We start from the raw sequence: 12,164 nt of genomic DNA, 5'->3' as shown, positions 1-12,164 counted from the left end.
ACATATTATATAAGAAGACAATGGAACGATGAAATAGATGGAGAAAGCAAACAAATTGTGAAAGATAAGAAAAGGAAAAAATTATAATCATGTGACACTGGAATTATAATCGTGCTTCTTTATTTTACATGGAGAGACGAAAATGACATCAGAAGTTCACGTGAAATTAAATGTCATGTTTAAATTCATTTTCTAAATTGGATTTAGGTACAAATATTCTTTATTAGTTTGTTAATAAAAGAAGATAAAGGCAGCGCTACCAACCAAATGCTTACAATGAAGCCACTTGCAAGTGATGCGTAAAAAGGGTGTCTAGACTTTAGATCCATTCACTAGTTGGAATGTCATTTTAGGAACGAATTTTGTGTTGTGAAGTCAATAAAGTATAATATGTTAATATCAAATGTAAATAAGAATAATGATGAATAAAGCAAACACTTTTTGCACCTGACCAGGATTTCTCTCGATTTGATTTTGAACGATGGAAAGAGGGGTTACATCTAAAATAAATAAAAAGTTATTATTTTATAATAATTTGGATAGCAGATGTTCCACTTGCAACAACAACAGCAGCAAAATGTAAGAAGAAAAAAATACAGAATATGTTCCAGCTTTGTATATGTGCTATCCACCCAACCCAAGCCCTAGGGTATTAATATTAGAGTGTAAAATATATGCACTGACAGTGTAAAATATGTGTACTGTCAGTGCATCATCCACCATTCATTTGTAATACTTTTATTTCACAGTCAATGATAACTAAAAATCAATGATGGATGATGTAGTGATAGTGTAAAAAACCTTTACACTATCGGTATATATATCTTTTTTCCTTTATATTAATTAACCTTTTTGAGGGAATTGTTTTTATTTTATACTATCAAATTTAACCTTCAATATTGTACTGGGAAAAAATCAACTACTTTTCAATATAAAATGCATTTCATCTCAATCTCAATGTAAAACTAAAGTGGCCAAACGTGTACGTGTGCCAACAACTAAACAGTGGCATTTATAAATTAGGGATTAGGTATTTTACTTATAAAGTTAGTATTCTAATACTAGAAGTCTAGAATACAATCAAATTTGCTTCTTCTTGATTTTTATATTTATTTTATTAAAATAATTTAAAATCAAAACCATGAAATATTTGTTTATCACATGTCATTGTCTAGATTTAGTATGGCGGATACGTTCTCATCATCTAATCTCTTACACATCTAACTCAAATTCTTAGTATATGAAAGATAAAAATATAATGATGAATAATATATTGATATAGTAGTATAACGTTTAATAAATTTACAGGAAGACAAAAAGACTAATGATTCGATATGATATAATAATAACTAGGATTAAGTTTATTCTGTTCCCATTTGAAATTTTGGGTAAAATACTAAAACTAATAATACGAGTGCAATATTTATACCAATGTAAATATTTATATAATTAATATATGATCTATTATTTATTTGTATTACATTTATTAAAAAAGATAAATTATGGGATTCAAATTTTAAGTGCTAAATATAAATTAAATAAAATCTTTATTACTAAAATAAGCTATGGCATATTTAAGGGAACTATTATCAGTTAATATCCTGAATAGGGCAATATTTTCTAATGATTGTATTCATGGTCCCTTGTGTACCGAATTATTTTCCGCTTTTAACTTAAGATCACTTTTGAGTTTTTTCGAGCTTTAAAGAAACAGCGCCAAATCATTTTGTGTGCCGAAACTTTTCATTTTCTGCACGGAATTGAGGTTTCAAACAACCTCAAACAGCAGTGACATTTTTTTCCAATTTCAAACAACCTCATTTTGTCATTAAAGCACTGTTGAAATTGACTGCCTACAGTATATGGTCTTTGTGGTTTTGCTTCTCATGCTGGAGGCTGCAATAACAGTGGATGTATTTATAAACAGGGACTTGGAGAAGGTATATTGTATCGCGATTCTGGAAAACTTTCTCAGTAATTCTTTTGTTAATATAATAACTTTGTAACCTTCTCCCTCAGTGACACATTAGATCAGTTAAGTTATACTCTGATTCAATTTAACTTTGAAATTGGAATCAGGACTTCCCAAAGGACCCTTCGGGGAGTTTTGACCACTTCAAGAATTTCATCAGGTCGAACTTTGAGATGTGCAAATGGATAGGTCTCTCACTTGTTTCTGTACATGTAATTTGCCTTCCTCTTTTCCTCCATGTGTGGCTTTTGCATGGTTCATTATGACAACCATTGGTGAGGCCTAATTACCAAATGTCAAGGATTTCTTCTCACTATGGATTCCAATATGATAGAGAGCGAACCTCGACACAACGGTCAGGTTGTCTGTCTTGTGACCTGGAGGTCATGGGTTTAAATCGTGAAAACAACCTAATCATTTGTGATGGGAAGACTACGTACATATATCTTCCTCATACCTCACTAGGTGAGAGCTTCGTGCAATAGGTCACCCTTTTATGGATTCCAATATTCTCCTTTTTTATACCTCGTCTGTTTTGTTCAGATATTTGTAACCAGAATGAATTTTTCATGATTAAGAGATTGATGTAGGTGAATGATGAATATTAGCCTGTTATATCTATGTATGTAGTTAGTAATGAAAGTAAATTGGAATTGGTATGTTATCCACTATTTCTTTAGTCCATTTGATCTGTCAGTGCGAGACATGATCAGCTCTGTTATATTTCTTGTGCTAATGCACATATTTCTACCGACTCTTCCTGGTTTTTATATTTGAGAATGAAGTTACTCTTAGAATTTGAAATTTTGGTTGTTGTATGAAACACTGATGGACGGTTGCCTGTGGCTGTGCCCTTCACTAACAGGGACTCTCTTTACTACTGGCAATGATACTCAAAGCTCTTGGGCCGCATCAATATTATGACAGCGATGATGAGTATAGGCATGGGCTTAACAATGATGCTTGTGTCAGGGTTAGTGACAAGGTAAAAAAAATCAAATCCTGTAATAGTGTAATTGGTCCTGATTTTCTCATTCAAATCATCTCGGATAGTTGTGTTTTTGTTTGTTTGTTTCCACTAGTTTGCCACAAATACATATTATCACTCATCTGCCTCATCGTTATGTCCAAGAGGCAAGTAGTATTTGATTGAATCTTGGACATGAATTTGAACATGGTGCATGAGTTTGAACATATGTATTTGTGGGATGAATTTGAACACGAATTTGAACATGAACACAAATACATATTAACAATGATGCATGAATTTGAACATGGCTTAGTATTTGATTGAATCTGTAGTATTTGTGGCTGCAATTTCTATTTTTGTTCCTTTTAAGGTAACTATTTCAAAAACTGTTGAAGTTGTCGCACTACATAATAGTACTCAGCATGATACTATGTTAAACCTTATAGTTCTTGCTTGCACTTCCCTGTTTTTGAATGACAATTTCATTCATTCTTTCTTAAACAGACAAATAGGTGAGGCCATTGCTTTCGGTCCTTGATGTTTGGAGCCATTGAAACGCAGGTGAAACAATGCTTTTGTCAATGTCACTTGGTGTATTGAGGATCTATCAGCTGGAGATGGATTGTTTATTAAAATGATGGTGATAGAAGAAACAAATGCTTATCCAAACCCTATCTTATCATCCACCATACTCTTGACAAATATATGCATTATATGATTTATGTTGTAGATTGTATGTAAAATACAGAACCCCTTGACCCCCTTATATACCTGTTGAGAATTGAAACTCTCTCAGGAAGTTGGATCAGAAGATATGAAAACAATATTCTTTTGGTTAGACAGTATACTCATTTATCTGCTGTGGATACAAAGTGAAGTTATGGTGAGAAACATGATTACTTTATTTACTCAATTTTCTGATCAAGAACATGTTGTTGTCATAAACTATGTTTCATCACTTAACCATATGGAGGGAGAAATTATATCTTCTAATAATTTAGACCTTAATTTACCATACAACTAATTAGACTGGTAGCGACTTCACATTCGGATTAAATGATTTTTTTATCTCAACTTATTCAGATCAAAACAAGAGCACCCGATGAATTCTGTGTCCTACTACTACCCTAGTGATAGGGTCTTCCTAAGGAACCGATAGAAAGAATATTAGGTAAGATAAATGTCATATGTAAAATATAACAATGTAACTTTTTTAACGTGGAGAATATTAAGTAAGAGAGAATAATACATGTACCAATAATTTAAGTTTTTTTACTCTATTAATCTATTATGTGTCATTTATATGTTAATTATTATTCAACTGAAATAATAACGTGAATTGACTTTTACGTTGTCACTGTGGATTTCATGCGTTAAAATTCAATTGGTGAACTTTTTACGTTAAAAAACTTTGCTGGGATTTGTAATTATGTATAGCATAACCCATCAACAAAAAGATATTCACCCTATCTCGTTCTTTCACTTTCTCTCTATACTTACTAACCACTAGTAACACAGTCACCAATCATCCCCATTTGAATTATGAATATACATAAACACGTGGGAACAGAAAGCTACATAGACCATTAATACTGTCCTGACAGTTTTTCTTCTATAAAGGGAAAGAACATTATATAATTCAGGAATTTTGTAGATGCTATGATACCTGATCAACTCATTAGAGAATCAAGCTAATCTTTTAGACACCCTACCATGTGGTTTGGCAACTCCTAAAGTCTATGGACAATTTCTGTTACCACAAACTAGCTACCAAATGTAGACGTTGACTTTATTGCTCAACAATGAAGATTGTGGAGCATGGTTCACTTGTTAAAGTTATTGCTTGTGGAGTTATCTTTTTAAACGTAGATTGAATGTTTGTATAAGAAAATTAAAAAAAACTAAGACATTATTAAATGGGTATTTGTTATAGTAATAAGATCCTTAAATGATTATAATGGATGATGCAGCGTTGAAGGAGTCTATATTCTATATGATTTGTTGTTGATGATCCATTTGAAACTATGGCTACCTAAAGTGTGATCCTATTAGTGGGAAGTTGTATAAGGTCTGCATATCAGTAAGTTATTTTTTTTGTATTATCAAGGGTTTCATTCAGGTAAAGAACTAATTTATTTAGTTATCTCTTCCGACAAGTGTTTTCCAGAAATAAAATCAGTGCATGGAATACACTCCAAATGTAGGAGGGAAATATGGAAAAAAATGAAACTGTCCTAGCATTATCACTTTACCACACTTTTCTCCTTCCCCTTCTATCTTTTTTTTGCGCTTTTCATAAAGCATGGTTCATGTTTAGGTACTCATTTCTGGGGTACCCATTATGTTACTCCATTCACTTATTATAAAATAATATAATGTGATTTAAGAGAATGATTTATGTCACTAGTGCTGAATAAAATTCAGTAAATTCACAATGAACCGTAAGGCCTGTTTAACGGCCACATGATCATACTTTATCAAACGGTTGAACCCCACTAAAAGTAAGCACTAATTTTTTAGTTGCATTAAGAAATAAGATATTATTTTAGTAACACATCGTGATTCATGGGCATTTGTTATCTTCTAAAATATATTATCATACTACACTGTCTGAAAATTAATAGAGTGCTAGTGGGAAACTTTGATTTTATTCATCTTTAGAGCAGGATGGGGTCATTGGAGTTGCAAAAGGCCAAGCACAAATACTGCTAAACCTTTTAATAATTATTAATGGTATGTGATTCACTTACTTCAATAATAAATTTTTTAAACTTATATTACAGTTTAACTATCAATTATAAGAAAATCTAATAGTTTGAATTGAGTAGATCTAATCATTATATATCCATAAAATTATTAGCTAAGATACGAAATATTCTTGAAGTAAGTAGATCCTCACACATTATTTATTGTACTATGATTTGTTTTAATGGTTGGTTTGAAGAATATCTCGCAAATTAAAGATATTTATTGTGCACAACTGCACAAACACACGATTAAAGAAAACTTCAATGGTTCCCTCATCTTCACCTTTGAACTAAACTTTCTTTTAAAAGCACTCCAATCCACTCACATATTTGTTTGATTTTGGAGTAATGGTATATTCTCTTACTATGTGGTATATGCAATTTTCTGTGTAAGAATGATGATTAGTATGAAGATTTAGTAAAAAAATATATTATTTATAAATTAAACATTAATAAATAAAATATCACTATGTGGTATATGCAACTTTCTGTGTAAGAATGATGATTAGTATGAAGATTTAGTAAAAAAAAATATTATTTTGATTGATATAATGTTTTGTTTCTGAAAGCTTTGTACTTACGACACGTGGTTTGCATATCCAACTATTCTCGGATAATCAATGAATTAAAGAATTTTATCACCATTGGTTATTTGCCACGCATTGAGATTTAAATGGAAATGCGTTTGTATTAAAAATAAATTTAACCAATCTATCCGGCCATGATGGAGCATAACTGCAATTTCTTTCTATAATGCAATAGTTTATCACTAATGATAAATTGATACTTCTAAGTTGTATTTATGTTCATTGTCTTTTTTATAATTTTGATATGACAATATTACTATTTAATCAACTTGTAAATCCTTTAGATAAGAAAGTTTGTAAATAATTATAATATACTTGTGAAAAACAAAAAACAAACGGATGTGTACAAAAATTATGCATTTGAGATAAGAGTGTTTAAAACTAAATGACATGAAAAAAAAGTTATGCATTTGCGATAACTAGTTTGTGTGTAAAAAATAGACTTCGGTGTGTACAAAAGATAGTACAATCCAAGTGGAGAAACAATAATAAAGAGAAAAAAACTCAAACCGGTTTGTGTGTAAAGAATAATTTTATATATTAAATTTTATTATTTGAATGTTCATATTTGTCTTAATATCAACAAAATAATTATTTAATATAATTCCCATAAGAATATTAGAAGTTTAGAGTATAGAGTTGATATAGGAAGGTTGTTTGGCTGCATGGGTCTTTTTATCCCTTGTCAAACTTGCAGACAAATGCAAAAGATTATTATGCACAAGCACAAATCACAAAACCCTTCTTTTGATTTTTTTACTAGGACTTGTTTTTCATTTTCCTCAAAATCATTATTTTGCTACCTTGGTAGTCAACACTAGCTTCCAGAATCCTGACCTTGGATCTCTCACATGCAAACAATCCCCGGATTTATTGGTAGGCTAGAAATCTTGGATGAATAATTAATGATATCTATAAGCTCAGTTCTAAAATAATACTTAATACAATAAGGTAGAACTTATAGGCAAAGATAACAAAATGAAACACAATAATTTTCAACTTTAGTACTAATTAAGCACAAAGTCTCTTTTCCCTTCTTTTGTCTCACCTTTACTAATCAAGACTTGGAATCAAGGAACTTTTGCATTCATACTGTGTTCTAAGCAGGTGTACCTAAATGCTATGTTTTGCATTATGGTGTTTCATTTGCTCTAATGTTAGTAGTAAGTGGTAACCTACATTATACAGAAGATGCATAAATTATTTTGTTTGTTTTATACTTTATGCATGATATGGATGGTCCACCAATGTGGATAACAAATACAAAGACAATAACAAAATAGTGTGATAGGGCCACAAAGGCTAATCAATCTCAGAACTTGTCCACAATTTTCTCCACTAGTGACTAGACAGAAATGGCATCCACTGCTACCCATTTCATAGCCTGCAAGATTACAGGGAAATCTTTCCTAATTTTGTCACATTATGTGAACAAATTTAAAGAAAAAAGTGGACACATACCCACATTCGTCAAAAAGAAAAGTAAAGATGGAAATAAAAAATTTCCATTACAAACCAAACAAGAAAATAAGTAAAGACTTAAATCAGTGATAGTTTATATACATGTGTTAGGTTTAAAAAATGATTTTTGTTAAAAATGCCTTGGACAAAAGGGCTAAAAGAACTAAATGGTTAATACTTTAAGAGTTTGGTCGACTTAATTTCTCATCATTTATCAAGTGTGTTTGACACAAAAGTTCAAATCCTAAAAATAATTTCATTTACAATCGTGATATGAGACTATGAATATTTATCTTCTTTGTATTCCAATAAGTAGAGCCTGGTACAATCGTTATTTTTAAGAATCCAACATGCGAATATTATGAAAACCCTTAAAATTGATATTTGGAATATATTGTATAAATTAATAATATGTTTGTTTAATGGTAATATCCACTAGATATTGTATTGATGAATAACAAAACTTCAAATTTCTAGTAGCCATATTTATTGAAGGAGAATCACAAATCACAAAATAAAGTATATTGTAACAGTTATTAGTACATGCATAGAAAACAAAGCAATATGTAAGTCAACATAATCTCACTCAGTTTCACAGTAAGAGAAGGTGTGAGAATAGAACTCTCTCTGAAAACCGTTCTGTACGGTGGCGGAATCTCTTTGGGTTAAGCAAAACATCATTTTAAGAGCGTTCCAACTTACAACGTCCCTTGACTCTTATCTTTTCTTTGTTTACGATGTGAAATGACCAACGCACCCTGACAAATAGTAAGCGCGCACTTGTAGTATTACCGCCTTAACTACTGGTGGGACCCACCCTCGAGATAAACAGTGGCACTCTTCGTAAATAAGCACTAAACCAATGGAGAAAAAGGTAAAACAGCAACACTTTTATACTATAAAGAAACCCCTTTAACGGTCTAACTAAAAACTCACACCACAACTACTCACTCACTCTGCCGCCATCAAACTGTCGGCAACGATCTAATCCCACAAAACGGTGGCGCGCAACTCCACTTTCCTTCTAAGCACAATGCAGCGCCACCGTAGCTCCACCGTGTCGAATCTGAGCTTGCTCTGTTTTTGTTTGACGTTGAAACAACTCGTGCTGCTACGTGCGGCGGTCGGACAACCTCAGCACCATGTCCCCGACCTACATTGGTATCCTGGAACTGCTACCTGGTACGGCGAACCCGAAGGCGACGGTAGCACAGGTATATCTCTTAATAAAATCTCATCTTTTCACAATTCGCATTTCACTTGGCAAGTATTTTGACTCGCTGAGTTGACTCAAATGAGAGACAAGTACATTACTATTATTAACCATTGCTGCTAAAAATCAAATGTTTCACACTGTGTCAATTTAGGAGAATAGGTAAATAAAAAACTAATATAATAGCTTTTCAATTCAATTTATCTATATTTGGACCAACCCGTTAACATTTGACACATTGAGTGACAAAAAAGACTTATAATTTGTTTTGTTTCTCATCTATATTTGAGTAATAAATGGTATTGTGTAACTGTTATCATTCATCTTTAATTTGATTTTAAAATAATTTAAATGAATTATGGATAATGTATTTCTTACGCTAAACAATGTATAGATATTAAACTGAGTTGAGAATGGAATAATGAAGTTAATGAGTGGGTAATTGGTGGAATTGTGTTGGTGTGTGAAGGTGGGGCATGTGGGTATGGTTCAATGGTGGATGTGAAACCATTCAGGGCGAGGGTAGGGGCGGTGGGTCCGGTGCTGTTTATGAAAGGTGAAGGGTGCGGTGCGTGCTATAAGGTCAAGTGTTTAGACAATACCATATGCACGAGGCGAGCTGTCACGGTTATTATCACCGACGAGTGTCCTGGCTGCCCATCTGACCGAACCCACTTTGATCTAAGTGGTGCAGCATTTGGGCGCATGGCTATTACTGGCGAGAATGGTCAACTCAGGAACCGTGGTGAAATTCCAGTCATTTATCGAAGGTAACTTTCTACCCTTAATACAAATCATTATTTTCTCAAGGTTAATGTTCATCGTTGTTAATTATATTTGATTTGAACAAAAAAATATAGTTTTTTAAACTTTCCTATTTTAAAATACATTACTTTTCTAAGAAATTTGTTATATGAAGGATGATGTTAGTCAGTTGATTGATATAGATACTTGTAAACCAATTATTCAATTGATTTTTTCTGGGGTAAAATGTTCTATTCATGAAAAAATATTGACTAATTAGAGAGAATGATACCGAAAAATGACACATGTGACATAAGATATTGTCTCATTTTTTTTCTGATTTATCTCATAACACATTTGTTAAAATATTTATATCTATTAATTAATATGATAAAGAAAACATTTCTTTTTTGGAGTTTGCTACTGGACTTTATCTTGATTGCATTGACTCAATCACTAGTTCCAGCTCCTTCTGATTTAGTGCAAATATTTGACTTGTGACTGCTTTTTTCTTTTAAAGTTTATTGTATTGAACTCAGCTTTCTTCATATGGAAAAAAGTTATTTTCTGCTTTTCCTGCCCTGTTTGTTTTGTATATTGGGTACTGCAGTGGTCTATTCCATGTTCTATCCTTTTGTTTTGTGGATTACGGGGAAAAAAATCAATTTGCAATGTATGAATTTTGTCCTCTATAATAATTGATTTTTTTCCTTTTCTTTTACGCAGAACCCCATGTAAATACCCGGGTAAAAAAATTGCCTTCCATGTTAATGAAGGTTCAACACCTTTTTGGCTATCACTTCTTGTTGAGTTTGAGGATGCAGAGGGAGATATTGGCTCCATGCATATAAGAGAAGTATTCATCTTTCTTACATTGTTTGATGTTTATTTCCATCACACTCTTTCCTTATGCTTATTCCTTAAGTATCACAAATATATATCTCAATACGAATAATAATAATAAAGTGAAACCAATATTGCAACCTTGGAATGCTGCTTCTTGAAAATTGTTTCAGATTTGATCAAAAGGCAACTAGCATGGCTAGCCTGGTTATCTTAATCAATGTCTGTGGTGGACAATTCCAAATATTGCGGACTTGTCTCCTTTGGTCACGTGTCTCAGATCCCACACTGGCCACTCTTTTACATATTAGATTATTTGCCAAAGGTTGCAATTGCAAGACCCTTTCCCTCTCATATTAAATATATTATCAGCGTGTCATTCCTCAAATGATGCTGGCCATTGGCAACCACTGTTCCTCTGGTTGTGCGTTTCCCTTTATCTAAACTCAAATACTGTGATATATGGGACCAACTGTTTCAAAGGCTTTTTTTTATATTGTTAGGGTGCCATTTATAATTCTGTGTTAAATATTATTTGCTTTTATTTAAAAGTCATATATACGAATGTGTATGATGTGTTGACAGTGTAATTAAACTCTATTTGCAAATTTTTAGAAATCAAATGAAGAGAATGAGTGATTTTTTCTAATATGTTATTGTATTTTGGTACTGGCAGGCAGGGTCTAGCGAGTGGCTGCAGATGAATCATTTGTGGGGTGCAAATTGGTGCATTATTAGGGGACCTTTAAGGGGCCCATTCTCTGTGAAGCTAAGCACTTCCACTGGGAGAACCCTTTCTGCTAGAGACGTTGTTCCAGGCAATTGGGTTCCAAAGGCCACTTACACCTCTCGCCTAAATTTCTACCCATAACACAGCCTTGGTAATCAATAAGGCATCTTTTACTCAGTTAAAGTTGGTCAAGTCCCATAACACAAAAATAGTCTTCATGGAGCTTCCAACCCTGTTTCCCTTTGGTTGCTATATATACCTTAGTTTTTAACCTTCTTTTTTTTATAAGGAAAGTACACATTGGAGCGCACAAGTGCATCCAATGATACTTCCTTATTATTTCTTTGTTGATTTTTGTATACCTACTTTTTCTGGTGTGTAATTGTTGTTAGTAAATGTCATGTAGCCCTCTCCAAAAGAGGAGAGAGAGCGTGTAGTGTATTATCCAGATGGACTTTGAGCGTGTGTACTGGGTCTGTGTTCGTTGGGCTTTTATGAATATTTATATTGGATCCTTCAATTGAATGAATGTCTTCAAATCATAGATTGTGAAACTTTTTTTACACTAGATCAGAGCTAAATATGTCACCTTCAAAATACAGCAATTTTTGTCTAAATTATACTAATCATCAAGCAATCGAAGACAATACTACTCGAGCCAACTAAGACCATTATGGATAACAAAACTTTCCATGTAAAAATACAACTGTCCTTTAAAATAGAACAACTTTAAATATAGTTTTAGTCACAAAATTAGAAAGGATTTTGCTAAAGCATTGCATGTCCTCCCAATCTAAGTGATTACTAAAGCATTCCCCCTATGGCAGTCAAGGTTTCACATTGAGTGTCTGCCACAAGCAAAAAAGCCTTAAACCGTTCTCTCTTGAATGCATCCAC

At 32.6% G+C, this 12,164-nt stretch overlaps 2 protein-coding genes and 1 long non-coding RNA gene across 4 annotated transcripts; 2 read left to right on the top strand and 1 right to left on the bottom strand.

Moving 5' to 3' along the window:
- LOC109352795 (tetraspanin-19-like) lies at positions 1,703 to 3,560 on the top strand. Its single transcript, XM_019594991.1, has 4 exons — positions 1,703 to 1,940; positions 2,080 to 2,184; positions 2,838 to 2,957; positions 3,447 to 3,560. The coding sequence occupies exons 1-4, from the start codon at positions 1,863 to 1,865 to the stop codon at positions 3,456 to 3,458; spliced, it is 315 nt and encodes a 104-aa protein (XP_019450536.1). The 5' UTR covers positions 1,703 to 1,862; the 3' UTR covers positions 3,459 to 3,560.
- On the bottom strand, positions 3,343 to 3,911 carry LOC109352796. The gene is made up of 2 exons (XR_002108404.1): positions 3,765 to 3,911; positions 3,343 to 3,695 (listed from the first exon to the last, which is right to left on the bottom strand). It is a non-coding gene; the product is annotated as an uncharacterized LOC109352796 (long non-coding RNA).
- Positions 8,662 to 11,789, top strand: LOC109351956 (expansin-B3-like). Of its 2 annotated transcripts, XM_019593684.1 has the most exons (5): positions 8,662 to 8,951; positions 9,420 to 9,720; positions 10,421 to 10,550; positions 11,214 to 11,412; positions 11,473 to 11,789. In XM_019593684.1, the coding sequence occupies exons 1-4, from the start codon at positions 8,771 to 8,773 to the stop codon at positions 11,406 to 11,408; spliced, it is 807 nt and encodes a 268-aa protein (XP_019449229.1). In that variant the 5' UTR covers positions 8,662 to 8,770; the 3' UTR covers positions 11,409 to 11,412; positions 11,473 to 11,789. The 2 variants fall into 2 exon arrangements, with proteins under 2 accessions (XP_019449229.1, XP_019449228.1); XM_019593683.1 differs by having other exon boundaries at positions 11,214 to 11,789.

The sequence above is a fragment of the Lupinus angustifolius genome, chromosome LG07 (assembly GCF_001865875.1).
Source record: "Lupinus angustifolius cultivar Tanjil chromosome LG07, LupAngTanjil_v1.0, whole genome shotgun sequence".
Lineage (NCBI taxonomy): Eukaryota > Viridiplantae > Streptophyta > Magnoliopsida > Fabales > Fabaceae > Lupinus > Lupinus angustifolius.
Note: the sequence above shows the minus strand (reverse complement) of the source record. Positions and strands in the feature narration are given on the sequence as shown.